Source organism: Sebastes umbrosus, chromosome 8 (assembly GCF_015220745.1).
Source record: "Sebastes umbrosus isolate fSebUmb1 chromosome 8, fSebUmb1.pri, whole genome shotgun sequence".
Taxonomy (NCBI): Eukaryota; Metazoa; Chordata; class Actinopteri; order Perciformes; family Sebastidae; genus Sebastes; species Sebastes umbrosus.
Genome location: NC_051276.1, coordinates 30,785,668 through 30,804,635, shown reverse-complemented (window position 1 = coordinate 30,804,635; position 18,968 = coordinate 30,785,668). Strand labels below are relative to the sequence as shown.

Here is an 18,968-nt window from a genome sequence, read left to right as displayed (position 1 = left end):
CGTTACATCGTTACGCAATATTGTAGGCAGACTGTCATTAAGCATTGACTGCTGGGACTTCCAGTCAGTGTGTGACTGTGAACGGCCGGTATCTCACTTGTTTTGCTTTGACTGTTTCTGTATTGAGAGGATGATACGTTTCAGAATCTCCTTGATTAACCTGCTTGGGTTGTATCTAATATTGTCTGAGGATCACAGTGGATGCTCCTTTGACACTGGTGAGTTTGTTTTATTTAAATTCTCTCATCTCCTCACAGTGTGTCCTTTAACTTTGCATATGTTGTGCAGCAGTTTGGCAGCCGTCAAGGCCGAGCATCAGTCATCTGCAGGCTATCAGCGACAAGCAAAGCCTCTTGGTGAGGTGGCTGGTAAACCACAGCTTAGTGGGTGACATTTATGAGATCCAGATTGGCCGCGCTGAAAACCACATCGTTATTTACAATGTGAGTAGCCTACTGTAAGATTTGTTGTCTGGGTTGCATGCTGTTTAAAGGCTCTCTATCTCTTCTCTATCTATTTTATGGTATTATCCTTCTTTTAGCAGCATTTAATGTCGTGATATTATGGATAATCACAAAATTAATGTACAATTCTTTCCTGTTTTTCTCATTCTAGAGAAATCTAAGTTTATATTCTGTGGATTTGAATAATTACACATGGACGTGGACCTCTGATGTGCCTCTGGAGTGTGTCGACCACTCAGTCAGGATACGACATTTCTATAATCAGTCTGTCCCGAGTCCCTGGAGCGACTGGAAGACCAACTATGGTGAGATGATGCTACTCTGGTTCTTAAATGTCAGTAAGAAAAACTAAACCAAATTCGTAGAAAACAGGCCAGTTTCTTGTGTGCACTGTACACTGATAAGATCATGACATCCAATAAGTGATACTTTCTGTTCTCTTAGCGAGAGGGAGGCCCCTCCACTCTTTTAACTTCCCTTCCACCAATCTTTATATCAGTGTTTCTCAACTGTTACTGTCATTGCAAACGTCTGTTGTAATGCACATCCTACTCGAAACCTGGCCATAACAGACTTGGATGTAACACTTTTGTTTTTTCTGTTTTTGCTTTAATGATACATGATGTTTTTCACTCACTCTTCAGTCCAAAATCTTGTTGAGAGTTTAGTGACCCTAGAACATACAAGAGATTATAGATACAGCACCCTTGATTGTACACACTGATGACCATAACTCTCCTCTGTAACCTTTAGGAGTCCAAGAAAATAAGACCAAGATCTTCCCCTTCCAGCGCGTGCTGAGAGAGCACACTAGTGCCATGTTCTGCTGTGTTCCCCCCAGAGGAGTCACCATCAATATCACCAGCATGATCTTGAATAACCGCGAATATCCTCTTATCAGCGTTGGAGCCGGAGTCAAGGCTATCTCTGTACCTAACCTGACCATCCCAGTAGCACTCATTAAACGTCTCTCACTCTTTTGCAGTAATGCAACAGGCTTAATCAGTTATGCCTGGAACTACATCAGTTGTAAGTTTGAATTATTAATAGTTTTATATACATTCTTGACATCTTTTAAATATTATTATTATTATACATTATTATTATGCATATAATTATATGTATATATGCGCTGTAGTTCCTCCCCAGAAGCCCAGAAACCTCAGGTGTGTGACCTCAGACATGATAAATGTCATTTGCAACTGGGATTCAGGCAGAAAACGAGACCCAAATGATCGCAACAAGCAAACACACACTCTCCACATAGAGTAAGTGCACACATAAAACCCAAACATTCATTCTTTTTTGCACATTTTTTCTCCCAGCTCTCCTTTTTGACACTGTGTACAAACTCAAATGTTGGGGCTCAGATCGAGCAACACATTTCTATGTTAATCTGCTATGTTAAAGTGGCAATCTTTAAGATTTCAGTCTGGGTTGATTGCAGAAATAAAATAGAAAAATTATATTTCTGTGTATATGTGTGTGTAAAATTTCAGGGAATGCCACCCCAGACACCCATTTCATAATACTGCAAATATATAAATATTGCAGTACTTTCATCAGTGGGCTCTATCACCACCGTGTTACCTCCTTTGGTGATAGATACACTGTAAAAAAAAATAAGTTTAAAATAACGGAATTGTTCCGGCAGCAGAGGCGCCAGAAAATGTCTGTTAAAAAAGCGGAAAAATACTGTCCGTTAATTAACATAAATAAACTGTAAAAAAAACAGTAATTATCTTTATATAATTAGCCTTTATGACTGTAATATTACAAGAAATATTTTACTTTTAACATATATTTATTGTTAGAATAGTCATACACCGTAAATCTAAGACCATTTACATATAAATCACAAATGAAATGTCATTTTACGTTGCAAAAGCCCAAATTTACATTAACTCTCAGACGTTTTGCAAAAAAAACCTGTATTTTTACAAGAAATACTTTTAGAATTCCATGAAATCCTTTTATCTAACATAAATTAATTGTTAAAATAGAATAGAATTGTTAGAATAAACCTCTAAAAAACTGAATAATTATCTTTAAAAATGATCATGAAAAGATTAAATACAGATAATTACGATGTGATTACAAAATATACTGTAAATCTAAGACCATTTACATATAAATCACAAATGAAACATGTCATTTTTAAATTTTTTTCTGTCATTTTGAAATACAGACAAAAAATTTAAAATTTCTTGAAAAAAACTGTAAAAAACTGTTGTTGTTTTTTTACAGTGTAACGACTCAACAGACATTTATTTAAATGAAAATCTTTCAGATTACCACTTTAAATAGTAAATAAATCATAATTAGGCCAATGCTCCTACTGTCCATCCTCATGATTGGACCCAATGTGCAGACAGGCACAGAGATTTATTTATTTATTATTAATACGAGGTTTGAAATATAAAATGTATATTTAATTAATTTGGAGCTGCTTCCACGCTCTTCAAAGTGGACTACATCAGTTTTTCATAGTATAACAATATTTTTCCACATTATTACCACATGCAAACTTATCACTTTATAACAAGAAACTTTTCTTGTTGTAACAATATACTATTTATCTTGCTATAACTTGAATTTTTTCATGTTAAAACGTCATAATTTATTGTTATAACATAAAACTTTTTTTCACTGTTTAAAAAAGACCACCGGATGAGTAGGCGGGACATATTTCAGTTCTATGGCTCTGATTGGTTGGTTCATTGATTGACGTTTGTTCCACCAATCATGTGCAGCTCTAATTATTGCCAATTAAGAGAGTTATGGACAGCCAGAGAAAAGTAACCAGACAGCTTCATTAGCTTGGCATTGGGACTTCAGTTGATGGATTTGTTGGTGTGCAGTCTAAGAAAAGTGAGTAATAAATGGTCTTTCTGTTCTTTCTGTTAGAAATAGAGTTTAATTTGGTGCTAAATGGAAGATTTGGAGCATTTCTATTGCCTACGCATGGCCCTCAACACAGCTAGCTAACGTTATATCTTTACATAGCAAATAGGGTTAGTTGTTTGCTGCTATATTAACGCACTGGATATTGTATAGAGAACTGTTTAAGAGGGTTAACTACCATTTTGGAAGTTTTAAACAAAATGCATGGGGAATTTATGGGCAAAGATGCAGTTAATTGTCATGATGCACACGTTACTGTCACGCCTATAGGGTGAGGCAAGCAGCTGTGCAGGTGTTACTAAATAAGGCTTGGTGTGCAGGTAAGATTGGAGTTAAATATAATACCTACTGTTAATTAACTGTTCATCTATAACGTGTGCAATTATTTGCTGTGGTTAAATATCCTGTAGACATGTATATTATAAGAAGTGGACTACGGGTTTGAAGCGTTTTGATATGGATGACGGAACCTGCCAAAATAAAGAATAAATTAATAAATAAATAAAGAAATGACTCGATAAATAGATACATAAATATGTCATTAAATGCAGCAAAAATAATATTAAAAGTAAATGTAGCCATAAATTGATTGATCAATGTGTGAAATTGATATTTCTGTTTTGATTTGCTTCTTTTTTATTTATTTCTATTAATTTCTTTATTTTTTTACACACTTAATTTTCCCTTTTATTTATTTTAATTTTAAAAAATATATATTTTTTAAATTAATTAATTAATTATTTTTTTGTTATTTTATTTATTTTTGCAATTATTTTCTTTTATATGTATTTTAAAATATATGTATTTATTTATTTATGTATGCACAATTTCCCCCCTTTGCATTTCACCCCTTATTTATTTATCCAAACTTATTTACAGCGGGTAAAATAAGTATTGAACACGTCACCATTTTTCTCAGTAAATATATTTCCAAAGGTTCTATTGACATGCAATTTTCACCAGATGTTGGTAACAACCAAAGTAATCCATACATACAAAGAAACCAAAACAAATACATTCAGAAATTAAGTTATGTGTAATAATGTGAAATGACACATGGAAAAAGTATTTCTTTATACATTTTTACCTCATAATGCAAATGAGGGGGCTGTCACTTAATGCACAAAAAAAATTAAAGAATTAATAAAGAAATACAGTGAATGTAGCAGTTGTAATCGGACGACCTGTAGCGATTCAACTTTCCGCATCAGCAATAACCTTGAGATATTTCTCAGCTTGACTCTAACTTACAGGGCAGAGAAGTTTTGTTTTTTTATTAAGCAAATCCCAAAACAGTCTTTTCCCTTTCCCTTCATTGTTGTTGAAAACACAGGAACTCAGACCAGGCTCCCATCAACTGCACGCCGTCGTCTTGTACTTTCCCGGCCGTCCCACAGTTGGAGGAATACAACATCAGTGTGGTGGTGAAGGACCAGTTGGGAGAGGAGACGGAGAGCTACAGCTTCAACATCTCTGACAGAGGTCAGAGGTCACACAAACATCTAAACAGAATATACAGTATATGTTGTTGCTATACTCTTTATATAAAGGTATAAATACTCAAGCAACATCACAATAATACTGCTGTAGTCATCATGTTGTTCATACTTGCCAACCTTGAGGGAATGTGAGTTTTAGAGACTTTGCTTCCTGCTCTGTGGTGATCTTTACAGAATGAAAATAACAAAATAAGTACACTGACTGTGCAGATTTGACAAAATGCAAGCCCCTTTTCTAATATTATCCATAAGAAACAGGAATTCTTCTTTCCATGACATCTGAAATTTATTGTATTTTTGTATTTATTTCTCTTAGTACTCTCCGTTTCTCACTCGCGGAGGAGGACGAGGTGCGAGCGGCTGTGCGAGTGTAGATGTATTGTTGACCGAGCGGCTGACAACTCTAGACTTTTTAGAGTTGTAGAGCTTATACACGCTGTTCAGTGCCAGAAACAGATAATGAAAAAGAGAATTTGTCATAAATTGAGATATATGCGGGAGAATTGTGACCCCTGGAGGACACCGGGAGAGGGTAATGAAAAACGTCTCCTGGGAAAATTGTGAGGGTTGGCAAGTATGCACACAACCACATGAAGATAAACTTATGTGTGGGTTTCATGTGTGTGTGTTTCCGTTAGTGCTTCCTGTGGTGGAGGTAGACAGAGTGAGCCCAGGGGTGAAGCACACCACTGTGTCCTGGATCGTACAGGGGAACCTGACCCAACTGAACCTCCTCTGTCAGGTCACTACAGACCCATACAGCATCACCGAGGTGAGTTTAATCCGGTTTAACTAACATATTCATGCTGCAGAATTGAAAGTTGGACATTTTAGTGCCTTTTTTTTTTTTTTTTTTTACCTTCTGTCTTTGTGTTTATAACAGCTGAACTGCAATAGTGTGAGCGGTCTCTGCAAAGTCCAACTGGAGCATCTGTTTCCCAACACCCGCTACTCTACGAGGGTACGCTGCTCCGCCAATCGCAGGCTCTGGGGAGATAGGACACAGCCCATAACCTTCACAACCTGTGAGTACAAACGGTGTCTATTACCTGGATAATATAGTGTATACAAGGGTGACGTCAGGAAGACCATGCTCAGACCAAGTTAAGACCAAAAATGTAATTCTATTTCAGGCCTTTTTAGTAAATCAGGCAATAAATTACCCTTAAACATTTTTAACTCAAGACATCATGGTTGCATGATATCCAACTTTGCCCACACAAACACAAGGAAAGTTAATTTTCTTCCTCCAATTCCTTTTCTTAATTTTTCAGAGAGCATTTTAAGCAGGCAAGAATAAGAGTCCTACACATCATAAAGTTGTTTCAAGGCGAGGCTATAAACTACTGGTAGTACTAGTCTTTGTACATATGAGTATACTGGTATTGAATGATCTTCCATGCATGCCTGTGATGCCTTGAACAAATAACCTTGATGTTATCTCCTCAGATCCGTTGGTGACCTTGGATGTATGGAGGAGAATAAAGCAGCTGTCCGACCTGAACATTCGTCAAGTGACTCTATTGTGGATTCCAGTGAGACGATGTCTTTTTTCCTACAAATGTTTTATTTTGGCACAAATACTGGCGTAAAATCACACAAACTCGTTGTCTGGTTAATTAAGGGAATATACTGTTTGTCACCACAACATTAACTTTTCACAACTTTCATGACCACCTTTATTCTCAGCATGTTCCTGGCTCAGTAGTGAACATCCAACGCTACGAAGTTCAGTGGTCGCAAGAAGGTCAAAACTGGACCGAGTGGAAGGATAGTGGACAGACACAGGCGGAGGTTTCCATCAATCTGGGACAGTGTGACTTCACCGTTCAGGCTGTTCTCCACACCGGTTCCATCTTCTCTGCTCACATCACCGTCCCACAGAGTGACGATGGAGGTGAGCAACGCACGTGGACTCAGCTGAGATTCTCTGTTCAGTGTTGGTTTTGAGGTTTTCACTCTGCAAGTGTTCTTTAGCTGATTTTTTTGTTTATACAGTATAGACCTTTTCATTGCCATTATGTTGCTAGGGCAACAGCTTTGGTCCAAGTCTACTTCCTGTCAGCTACTGCATTAACAAAGGTTGCATCTGAAATTCCATACTAACATGCTAAACGGTATGTGAGATTTTGTAGTTTGTGAAACCAATAATACATGAATTGCATTCTATTTCCAGTGAAATATTACAGTATACAACGCTGGACACATAAATATCCCACAATGCAATGCAGTAGTGATCACAACGGTCATAAACAGATGTTGACGGACAGCTCTGTAACATCAATAACGCTTCAATTTAAGTGTAAGTGAAGTCTATAAGATTTCACTTTGCTAGGCGTAATATATACTTTAAATTAGTTCAGACTTTGATTCTCACAAATCCTCATTCGGTCACATGAGGTTGGCACGGGTTACCATGGTTACGCGTCTCCAACCGGCAAGGAGGCTCTCAGGAAGTGACGACGGAAAATACTGCTCAGTGTGTCTGAAAAGATACACACTACTGTTTATTCACACCAAAGTATGTGGAACGATAGTACACATATTGGATGATCGTATGCGATTTTGGACAGTAATAAAGTGTTCTCTAGCTAATATATTTGTTTATTCTGTTTTTTTTTTGTTTTTTTAACTTACCGTCACTAATACTTTTCTGGTGCAACACCACAGTCCATCTGAAATTTGTGTCTCTATCCAGAAATCCTCCCAGTGAAGAAGCGGTTGAGCAGCAACAGCACAGCTGCTGGTTTTAATCTGTCCTGGGACAATCAGGACGCTGCCACCTGTGGCTATACTGTGGAGTGGTGCATTCTGGGAAACACAGTGCCCTGTACTCTGCGATGGCTGAAGGTGCCGGAGGGAAACAACACATTGTTCCTACCTGCTAGTAAGTTGTTGTTTTTTTCCTTTAGTGGACACTGAAAATGCACCTTTAAGTTCTTCCTATTTTGACGTTCATTGTCTTCACCTTTTTATTTTGCAGGAAATTTCAAAGCAGGTTTCAGGTACACATTTAATATCTATGGCTGCACAGATGACGGACACAGACTAGTGGAGGTACAGACTGGATACTCACAAGAGCTCAGTGAGTGTTATTACTGATTAAAGAGTTGTACTGGAAATGTGTGTGTTGTTGTATTTATGTGCATCTGACAAGAGTATTTCTCTAAGAGGTTAATCAGATGTTTTGCTGGTTTAGTAGAGAGGTTTAATGTGTGTTTCAGAGCAAACAAACAGGACAGGGAGACATACTGCAGAAGAGATGAGGGTGATAAATATTAAACATTTAATAAGGTGTGACATCCTCCAGATGTTATCTAAACACAAGACACCATCTTTCCTGTTTTAGATATGCAGAGAGGAGGTAGAAGATATGCAAATTATATTCCTGTTGACTGACGACCAGTTTTCATTTTATAAAAAAAATAACCACAAAGCGATCAAATCAAAGCTTTTGCAGCAGATTCTGACATCAGTTTAACACTGCAGGTGTCTGATTAGAAAGTCTCTGTAGTTTAAAATAGTTGGGGATGTTCCATTCTTGCTCTTTTAATTCTAATTGATTCCCTCTTCCTTCCTAAAAAACACCTTATCCTCAGAATCTGTACAGTCCCCGAGTCTGGTTGAACCTGTTCAGAGTACTTCATCATCTGTGACACTGGAATGGAGTTACAATGAGGAAGATCTGGCTCATCCGGCATTCATCACTGGTTACCTGGTAACAGCACAGGAAGTAGGGTCCGGTACGCTGCCAGGTCATGCTGCAAGTAGGTGCAGAGGAAAGCTTCCAGTGTTACTAATGCTTGATGTTGATCTTTTTCTGTGTTCAAAAACAAAATATGCAGAAAAACCTGAAACAATGCATTTATAATCTTGTGTGCATCTAGATCTGTTCAACGTGTCGGTGGCAGACCCTCGGAGGAAGTCTGTGACCATAAACGGTCTGCAGCAGAACAGAGAGTATGCTTTCTCTGTGAGCGCTCTCACTAAGGAGGGACCAGGACAACCATCCAACATCACCATCAGGACGAGAACCCACCGTGAGCTCCATCACATTCAGTGCAATCATAGAGACACAACAATTTAGCTCTGCAGGGATGACATATTTGTGTAGTCCAACCGGAAAGTTAGCATCACCGCATCACCCTGGTTCCCTCGACAAAAAGCCAGTGGGATTTTTCCATTGGATTTTGGATTATTGCAGAAAATAAGATCTGTGGCAAATAAATGTTTATGATACTTACACGTTTTGTTCAGCAAGATAATCTTCACAAATGAACACCACTTTTAAGATTTTTATTTATTCATTTATTTATTTATTTTTAAAGTCTTCATCCATCATTTTATTGCTTTACTCTACTTTTCTTTTTTTTATACTTTATTTTTTTCCCTTTTTTTCGAGGTTTTCTTATATGCAATTTACAGTTCGTAATTACAATAGTTTATAAACCAATTTTTAAGTAGTTGAGCTGAGAGACAAACACAATAAGTACACTAGAGAAAACAACATAAGCATTCAAAATTGAAATAAAAAAAAAGAATAAATAAGCAAACAAAAAAAAAGAATAGAATAAAATAAAAAAAAATAATGAAAAAAAAATTAATAATACAGAGAAACGTTTAGGATTTTTAAAGTGTGAATGAAATCGGCAGAAGTAAAAAGCTAAAGTTAGACTTTGAACGAACTACACCATGGTCGCATGAGCGTGAGTATACACAACAAGGCTGTAAAGGTGGACGAGTCGGCGTGATGACGTTTAATAGTCTCATTTAGCCACTTGTTAGCAACCGCCTTTATTAAGGACGCATAAAGCCTTCAAAATTCACAAGTGGGATATTTACTGACGTATTTTATGTCGTAGAATAAAACATTAAAATCTCTTAAGCTTGTGTTAACCACAGACCTTTTTTCAGGCATTTAACTAAAAACCCATTCAAAAAGACTTCCAGACGAGGGAATGGGAAGTGTTAAAATGCAAACTCATTTCTGGGTTTTAGGACTCATTCCTCCACCACTCTATTAATCTTAATTAACACTTTTAAAAGTTCTCAGATTCCAGCACACGTCCTCGGATTTCACTGGTTGATGGTGTAAACTGCTCGTCTTCTGTCTCCTCTGGTAGACTCTGCTCACCTGGCTAAGATACTGCCTCCCATCTTGACACTGCTGGGCTGCATCATTTTCGTGTGGCCTCAAAGAAAAATGTGAGTAACTTCATCTTTAAATCTTCACTTAGACATTCGCCTGGAGCCTCTTTCTCACTTCCATCTTCTTTTGTTGTTCTGTTTCTCTTCCAGGCTGAAGAAGATATTTGCTTATCCTGCTGGTATGAACATCAAACCTCCTGAGTTGGACAGCTTCCTGCACGAGGTACAGACAAACCAAAATAGTCAAATCATACATAGAGAGGAGACAACAACACATCTTTTTTTTTTTTTTTTTTGAAACAACAAAATGTTGAATGACTTATTCCCCAGAAACTTCAGAGCACATCTCTGGAAAACAAAAGATTTAAAGTGGTGCTTTTGTGTGATCTTTGTGGCGAAGTTTAACAGATCCATCGATAAATTCAACTAATCGATTACGATGAGTGTTAGTCGACTAAGAATTTCTTTGGTCGAGGAAAGCCCTACATTTTGGAGAGCAGTGAAATATTAAACTATTTCAGCAAAATTATTTAATAATAATCCACCAAACACAAATTTTCCAAACTCTTTTTTCCGAGTTTAGATTTCATAAACACTTGTTGAAAGTGATTCTATATATTCAGGTGGTTCAGTATTTGCATTTTTTATATCAATAATTGGCTTCTTTCACTCACAGAGATACCAAATAAGCAAATTAGTAACTGAATTTCCTGGTTAGTGTTTTGCAGATGAATTCAAATAAACCATCAGAAAGCAACTCATCAATCAGCTTTCAAAATAAGTAAAATAACAAAAGAGGTTTTAAGAGCAATATTTCAAAGCAAAATTCAGTATTTGTCTTGTTTATTTATTTGTTATTCACATATTTTTGGTCCATTATGAAGTCATGATAACATTTTACTCACCGCCTCCGTTGTAGAAATTTGTGAAACACAGAAAAAAATGTACCTAGGGCAACGACCACGACCCCCAAGAAACATCTGTCCAACAGAAATAATTTTATTTGTCTTTGAATGAGACTGAAATCAAACAGAGAAAGTCGTCACCTGTAAATCCCTGTTGTAGCGAACTGCATAGCAAAGTAGATCCACTTCTGGGCCGATATACCTGCCGCACTCAAGCACAAACACCGTTCTATATGGACCTGCTTCTATTACCTAAACTCATGTGCCTACATCATTATAATCCCCCCTATGTGTTTGTACAGACTGGTGAGAGGCTGCAGGCTCAGAAGGTAGAGGAGTGCATCAGCTGTGACATTGAGATCCTGAACATCAAACCTCCTCTGGCTGAAACGACCAAACTGAGAGATCCTGAACCCCTGAGCATACTGCCCTCTCCTGGTTCCCAGTCCGCTCCTTCAGCCTCGTCACCCTCCTGTGTACCGCTGCTCCAGTCAGACTACTGTCCACAGTCAGTCACAGTGTTCTGGGACAGACCGGCCCTTCAACAAGTAACGTGCATCACTAACAAGACTTATTTGCACACCGTGAAGGAGGATTTGTCCGAGGCACAACAAGTCTCTGAAATCAAATCAAGCTCTGAACCTTCCGAGAGTCTGCAGGAACCATTTAGTGTTATATATGGTTATATCTCCAATGATATTTTATAAGTCAAAGACCAGAGGTCTGTACTATGAAGCAGGATTTGGGGTTAGCGAGGTAACTTCAGGGTTATCCCTGGGTTCGATGGTTCACTTCTTACCGGGGTAGATCGCCATGGTAACTCATGCTGAACAGCTAACCTGCTCCGCATGGAAAAGAAAAGAACCGCCTACTGACCAATAAGAGCTAATATTAAGCTATAGTTTGATCTTCCTTTGTACAATGTGCCGCTCTGCTGACAGTAGACTTGTCCATGTTTGTGATTGGTCAAATGCTGCAAACACCGCCCCTTTCATGTGAACGCGCTCATAACCAGATTGAGAAACCCTGGGTTGATTTACCGAGTTGATAACCATCTCGTAGGATCGCGTTTGTTAGGGTTAGTTAAGCCAGATAATGAGAAGATACTCTGGGTATGTTGAACTCGCTTCGTAGTACAGGCCGCGGAAAACCCAAAACTCTGTCATATGTTTTCAAGAGTGTAAATACTGTAAATAGATGCTTTGTTCTTTAGACACAATGTCAATCTGCAGCTTAATATACATGAAGCTTTTGTATTTATGCCACATGTGAACATACTATATGCATATATGATATACATATAGTATGTAGAGCAGAAAACACACAGCAGGTACTCTAGAGGGAGTTTTAAAGTGTGATGCAACTAGAGATTTTATCTACAGGAAGCAACTGGTAGCACTGATGAGGAAGCTGAACATGTGACTCTTTCTCAACTTTTAATTTCATATTCCAGGTGCCAAAAGAAATCTGATTTTTGAAAGCCAGATTATTGTTTTAGTCATTTCAAACACACCTGAGGATCTGAGTGTGTAATTGTTCTTACAAGTGCAGCTTCAAGAAACACACTGAACCGGTTTATAGCAGGATTAACATAACTTTTATCCAAGAATAACACCGCTGTGTGCGAGTACGATTTTGGTTTTGCTTTAGGAAGAAATCAAGGCTTGAATAAAAACAATGCACTGATATTGTTGATTTTGACAGTTTCCATCTCCATCTGTTGGACAGGTGACTTTATAACAAACGGTTGAAAGTTTGCACTGATTTTTCTACTCTATTATTTACTGACTAACATAAGTTTACAGTACATATTAGCAATGTTTAAAAAAACAAATCTCCCATGTTTCTCAGTAATTGTCATTTTAACAACTCCAGATTTAGAACATCTTCTATGTCTGATCATTCAAATGTTATATCTTGTATAATCCCCAGAGCTGATAGCTGATTAAATCTGAATTTCTTCACCATAATCCTTGGCTCAATGCATCAACCTTTTTTCAGTGAAATCCAAACTATCCACACATCTGCCTCAATGTTTTTGAAAAAATGTGGATGCACTTCATTTCATCAGTCAAAGGTATGACTGGATTGCGTAGTAGTAACTCATTTGTCAGTCCCGGTTAATCTCTGATGAGTTCAGCAGAATTTCCACCCAACACTTCCCTGATTCCACCAAATCACATTCCCTGCTCATGACTGAGTTCAATCAGCTCCACTCAGTCCGTGTTTTTTTTTGAAGTTGCAAAACTGGTTCTGAAAACCACAAAGTGTCAAACCTCTTACTGTGATGTGGCTCTGATAGTCAGCTACTCAAGTAGCATGTAACGCATTGTATAATAAGCAGGGTGGCTCAGTGGCTGCTGGACTGTGTCCGCTTATTCAGGATGTGTCCATCCGGCTCCGTCTTTTCTTATTGTTGAAGAGATTATAGATTCAGTGATTCATGACATGATATTATTGATGTCCGACACACAGAGAAACGTTTCCCTTTACACTCATACTGACACTTAATCTGTCAACTCCTCGGTTTCATTTAAATTTCTGCAGAAATCCATCCACAGCATTTCTTTCCTCGTTCCATAACGTTAGATTAAGTTACAACAGGAAACGAAGGAAAAACAAATGATTGAGTGTGAATTGAAGTTTCACCAAATTATGACCACAAATATTAGCATTTATTTATATTCACATTACATAAAAAAAAGTCACAGTTTTGAATAGAGTTAAAAGTCATACAGTAGTTACAACATCCTGAGTAACGTGTGGATTTCAAAGAAGACAACAGAGGACAAATATAAAACAAAATCCATTTCTAGATTTCAACAGTAAATGCGGTCTAAATACTCGAGTAGTAGTAGAGTGATGTGCTGGTTGTTCTGAACATCCCAGCAGCTCTAGGAGTTAAAATAATCTTTAAGAAACGATTAAAATGGAACCTACTGATGCCATTATGTACTTAATACAAATAGTATGAAGAAATACTAGTAGAGGGCATGTTTAAATGCAACCGTCCACTTGGTGGAGGTACAAAACACATCAACACATACTAAATATGCCGCGCAGCTTATTGGTCACTGGAGCGAGCGGTGGCTGAGCCGCCTCGTCACTCAGTAGTGCAGAGTTCACAGAAAAAAACAAAAAAAACAGCAGTACGATCTGACCTGTGTTTCACATCAACACAGAGCTTTGAGTCAACAGTAAACAGTACAGCTGAGGGAAAGTGGTGGCACATCATCCACTGGTTTGATCTTTGATCTATTAGGAGGATCTTCCTCAGAGGCATACTGTCACTCTGGTGCTTTTCTCTGACTGAGCAAAGTCTGCTCTCAGATTTTAGTCCGAACCATTAAAGTCCAAAACAGACGAAAAGGTATTTTCAACCTGGCAGCCAGTCTTCACACAGTCGTCCTCTGTTTCACTCTCACCCTCTTCTTCCTGTGCTTTCTGAAAGGGAAACACAAAAAAAACACAATTTAATATGAAGTGGAAAAAGTGACGATCATGAGGATACAAAGTTCAGACTTGTGACGCTAAAAGGCAGGTGAACGTTTGGCAGTTTGCAAGTTCGCTGTGTCAACAAAAATCAAACTTGAAGCTCCAGTAAAAGTCAGGTTGAGGCTTGTGTGTCGGTCCTTTACCGTTTTGGAGGCGACACCATGCACTTCCACAGGACCGCGTAGAGAGCGAGTAGAAAGACGATGAACACTGTGGCTGCAATCGCACCTAAAAAACATACACAAACATGTTAAAACACAAATACACATACATGAGGGCACGTGCATACACCAATTGCAGTGTTGCACAATGGATCTTCTGCAGAAATTTCATCCTGTTGAGCCGAGTGAATCAACAGAAAACAAAACTTTTATGACTGTGTATGCTAATATGTATATTAATCCTCCACTATCGTATCTAGAAACAACATCTGGAGTGTCTTTTCGGTGCTTTGGGGATTTCTCCCTTCCTGCCTCAGGCTTGTAAATGTCATCTTTCAGAGCTCTTGCAGACTGTCATCCTGCATTCATAATATTACTGCCCGCTGCTGAGACCTGAGGAATTTCACTGCCCTTTCCAATTTTTCTAGTCTGGGTCTGGTGAGCTGACACTGTTATGTAAGTGTCATATTTTTTATGAGTGTGACACAAACCAGCAGTCTCAGAAGTGAGTATTTTTGGAAAATCTCGGCGTCTGACGCAGCCAGTGAAAACAGCCCCCAGCAAAATGACAAGATGTTTTTAAAGCTTGTTTGGCTGTTAGTGCAACTCAATTTCACCTTATTATATGTGTGGATCTCAACCCACAGAGTGAAAACTGCCTTTGTTAACTTTTACATCTTATAAATCAGGTGTTTTTCTCTGAAACAGGGTCATACAGGGTCTGTAAATTTGGCTGTGTATTGTCAAGAATCTGGCGATACGATACGTATCATGATACAGGGGGTTACGATTCAATATATTGCGATTCTGTAAGCAAGGCGATATATTGTGAAAACTGTCATAAAACACACCATATGCATAAAATATGAGTAAATAAAGTTGACTTTTTTGATTGATATTGATTGAGTCATTCTTTGCATGTAGACTATTAATTAAAAATCAATACAGTATTTTTGAAAATCAATACAGTATCAAAAAACATAATATTGTGATACTCGATATTTCTGACATTTTCTTACACTCCTTTCTGTAAAGACAAGAGATTTTAGTCTCACCGGGGATGATCCCACTGCGGCTTTTTGAAGAGTCATCTGTATGAGAAGGAAGAGTGGCAGCTGCAGCTGAACCTTAATGAGGAAAAAATATAAAATACTTAACAGTGCTGATATAAAAGATTGTGTGATACATGTGCCTAAACTATATGGGATTTCAATTTGAATTAAAACTCTTTTTTTGAACAATAACTCCCCTCTATTACACTAATTTAGTATGTTTTATTTCATGCATTCTCTGTGTATCTAAAACATTCATACTGTATAATACCCATGTCTTTAGTTACAGTAGTTTTGCCTGTGAGCATTGAACGGTGTTTCAAAGGACTTTGCAATATGACGATATATATCATCAAAATAATATAAAAATGTCTATCGTATATATTCTAATATATTGTTTCTATTGCAATATAGGCTAGGCCAATATTCGTTTCTTTTTTTCTCTATAATTGCACTCAAAACTGTTGTTTATTTTGCTTTAGAGTTCTTAAAATGAGAAAAATATTCAGTACTTTTCATTTGTCAAGTATTTAATTCACACAGGAGTATACAGAAATAGTGGTTATTTCATATCGACTATTTATTTTTGAATTTAGGGCTGACCCAAATCCTTCAAAGCTTCGACCGTTGCCATGGTAATCGACCTCCAAATCAGTATTCGAATGCTTCGTTTTTGTGGATTTTTTTTAAATATAGAAGTATGTAACTATAATGTATAAATCACAAAATAGCCCATTAAATAAGGAATACTCCCACAACATTATTCATACTCAACATTAAATATTATTAGTTATTTTTAGATAGATATCGCTGTTTGTTGTGTGTAGAGGTGTGTGTGTGTACAGTAGTGATCCCGAGATAGAGACAGACAGACAGAACAACATGTCAGCCAGCAAAGTTTCCAATACCTTCGAATATTTCTCATTGAAGCCCAAAATTTTTTATTCAGGACAGCCTTAATTGAACCACCAGAAAACATGCTATATCATGATATGTATTGTTATCGAGATATGAAATTATCTATAATGTGGAATGTGTTTTTTTTCTTGCCACATTGAATATTTTGCATTTTAGTAACCACTGCATTTTCTATTTTCTGAATTAAAAATAGGTTTGATACAGAAATATTATTTCTTGCCTGTAAAAATAATATTTACCTGCAATATTGTGAGAAATTGAACTAAATAAAAATGGCTAATGTTCTTGTTAATGGGCAGAACCCAGAAATAAAACTTCAGGAGAACTATATAAAGAACTAGAATGATTTCCAGTTAACTAAAGCTGACATACTACTAGATGGAATATACCTCAAGTGGATTTCCCCATTTATCTGGCACTGTAATCTCATGTAGGTACTGTAGTAGTGGACATACATGTAGTTCAGCTTTTTACTATAATTAAAAATAAATAAAAGATGCCAACTTACAACTAAGAAAAAACTCAAGAAGAAGATAGAAGAGATAAAAACTCACCATTTCTCTGTAGAACAGTGTGTAAAAGTGTCACATCTGGATCAACCATCTGAAAATGCAGCAAAATAGTTGTGTTTGAACAAAAATAAAATGGAGCATAAGAAGCTCCTGTGCAGGTTAAATATCAGCCATTTAAAATTCTACTTCTTTGGGACACAAAGAGAAAAGAAACAGAGAGGAAGGAGTGCAGGCTGGATCACAGCTGAGGTGGAAACTTGCTGCAGGAAGTCCAACAATGTGGAAAAAATGTGAGCGCTTCAGGCAGCAAAGATAAGAAAACGTGCAAAAGATAAGAAGGAAATATATTAAGAAACACACATGTTTACATCATTTGCGTCGAGACACTTGCTCCTGCAGCTGGCTGATAAAAACAGCTTCCAGACTGAAGGCTTGTAAACAAGTAAATGAGTTATAGGTCACGTTTTAACCCGAGAGAGAGAGAGAGAGAGAGAGAGACTTGTTTTGGTAGGAAGACTGCATGCTGCTCTGCGGAAAGAGACACATAATATTATCTTTAGCTTCTTACCTTCGAGCTGTTTCCGTCGCTAGTGACAGTCCTGCTCTTGTTCTTCACCTCCATCCACATGCTCTGAGTCTGTGCAGTCAGACTTCATCAGTTCATCATGTTTTCTTCCTCTTCTTCTTCTTCTTCTCACCTCAGCTTGAGGCGCGCCTCCCGTGCTGCATTCAAGGGCTTCTTTTTAAACTCGTACTTTCCAGATAACAACAACCTCAGCCCCATAGTTGTAGGCTAAAGCAGGGGTCAGCAACCTGAGGCTCTTTAGCTCCTCTCTAGTGGCTCCCTGTGGATTTTTAAAAAAACGAGAAAAAAATCATAATATTACGAGAAAAACAGTCGTAATATTATGAGAATAAAGTCAGAAGTTTACGAGAGAAAAAAAAGTCGTAATGTTATTAGAATAAAGTGATAATATTATAAAGTAGTAATTTTACGTGTTATTTTCTTTTTTCTTGTAAATTTGTGACTTTATTCTCATAATATTACGACTTTTTCTCATAAAGTTATGACTTTATTCTCGTAATATTACGACTTTTTCTCGTAAAGTTATGACTTTATTCTCGTAATATTACGACTTTTTTTTCTAGTTAAGGTATAACTTTATCCTAGTAATATTACGACTTTATTTGTCATGAAGTTGTGACTTTATTCTCGTTATATTACGACTATTTTTCTCGTAAAGTTATGACTTTATTCTTGTAATATTATGACAATTTTTCTCATAAAGTTATGACTTTATTCTCGTAATATTACGATTTTTTTCTCGTTAAGGTATAACTTTTTCCTCGTAATATTACGACTTTTTTCTTGTAAAGTTATGACTTTATCCTCGTAATATTATGATTTTTTTCTCGTAAAGTTATGACTTTATTCTCGTAATATTGCGACTTTTTTCTCATAAAGTTATAACTTTATCCTCGTAATATTACGATTATTTTCTCGTAGTTATGACTTCATTCTCGTAATATTCCGGCTTTTTTTCTCGTTAAGGTATAACTTTATCCTCGTAATATTATGACTTTTTCTCGTAAAGTTATGACACTATTCTCGTAATATTACGACTTTTTTCTCATAAAGTTATGACTTTATTCTCGTAATATTATGACTTTTTTCTCGTAAAGTTATGACTTCATTCTTGTAATATTACGGCTTTTTCTCGTAAAGTTATGACTTTATTCTTGTAATATTACGTTTTTCTTCTCGTAAAGTTATGAATTTATTCTCGTAATATTACGTTTTTCTTCTCGTAAAGTTATGAATTTATTCTCGTAATATTACGTTTTTCTTCTCGTAAAGTTATGACTTTATTCTCGTAATATTACGACTTTTTTTGTCGTAAAGTTATGAC

At 36.9% G+C, this 18,968-nt stretch overlaps 2 protein-coding genes across 6 annotated transcripts; one reads left to right on the top strand and one right to left on the bottom strand.

Moving 5' to 3' along the window:
• The first annotated feature begins 84 nt into the window (after positions 1-84).
• osmr (oncostatin M receptor) lies at positions 85-11,760 on the top strand. 4 transcript variants are annotated; one of them, XM_037778833.1, is made up of 17 exons: positions 85-218; positions 292-443; positions 616-769; positions 1,218-1,493; positions 1,603-1,732; positions 4,702-4,850; positions 5,506-5,639; positions 5,751-5,892; positions 6,317-6,402; positions 6,557-6,764; positions 7,566-7,754; positions 7,851-7,952; positions 8,467-8,634; positions 8,755-8,907; positions 9,991-10,072; positions 10,166-10,238; positions 11,223-11,760. In XM_037778833.1, exons 1-17 carry the CDS (start codon positions 131-133, stop codon positions 11,625-11,627), a joined length of 2,691 nt encoding a protein of 896 aa, XP_037634761.1. In that variant the 5' UTR covers positions 85-130; the 3' UTR covers positions 11,628-11,760. The 4 variants fall into 4 exon arrangements, with proteins under 4 accessions (XP_037634761.1, XP_037634759.1, XP_037634760.1 ...); XM_037778831.1 differs by having other exon boundaries at positions 7,848-7,952; XM_037778832.1 differs by having other exon boundaries at positions 86-218; positions 289-443.
• A 1,280-nt stretch (positions 11,761-13,040) lies between these two features.
• Positions 13,041-17,799, bottom strand: sb:cb288. 2 transcript variants are annotated; one of them, XM_037778828.1, is made up of 5 exons: positions 17,627-17,799; positions 17,101-17,149; positions 15,632-15,703; positions 14,559-14,643; positions 13,041-14,364 (listed from the first exon to the last, which is right to left on the bottom strand). In XM_037778828.1, exons 1-5 carry the CDS (start codon positions 17,684-17,686, stop codon positions 14,316-14,318), a joined length of 315 nt encoding a protein of 104 aa, XP_037634756.1. In that variant the 5' UTR covers positions 17,687-17,799; the 3' UTR covers positions 13,041-14,315. The 2 variants fall into 2 exon arrangements, with proteins under 2 accessions (XP_037634756.1, XP_037634757.1); XM_037778829.1 differs by lacking the exon at positions 17,627-17,799 and adding an exon at positions 17,419-17,500.
• Positions 17,800-18,968: the final 1,169 nt, after the last annotated feature.

Excerpts from the sequence above, each read along its gene's own strand:
- osmr (XM_037778830.1), top strand. The coding sequence starts at position 131 with ATGATACGTTTCAGAATCTCCTTGATTAACCTGCTTGGGTTGTATCTA. Across the intron at positions 444-615 it reads ACCACATCGTTATTTACAAT|AGAAATCTAAGTTTATATTC; the intron begins GTGAGTAGCCTA and ends TTCTCATTCTAG. Across the intron at positions 8,635-8,754 it reads GCTGCCAGGTCATGCTGCAA|ATCTGTTCAACGTGTCGGTG; the intron begins GTAGGTGCAGAG and ends GTGTGCATCTAG.
- sb:cb288 (XM_037778828.1), bottom strand. The coding sequence starts at position 17,686 with ATGTGGATGGAGGTGAAGAACAAGAGCAGGACTGTCACTAGCGACGGA. Across the intron at positions 17,150-17,626 it reads GCGACGGAAACAGCTCGAAG|ATGGTTGATCCAGATGTGAC; the intron begins GTAAGAAGCTAA and ends CTGCATTTTCAG. Across the intron at positions 14,365-14,558 it reads ATGGTGTCGCCTCCAAAACG|AAAGCACAGGAAGAAGAGGG; the intron begins GTAAAGGACCGA and ends TTTCCCTTTCAG.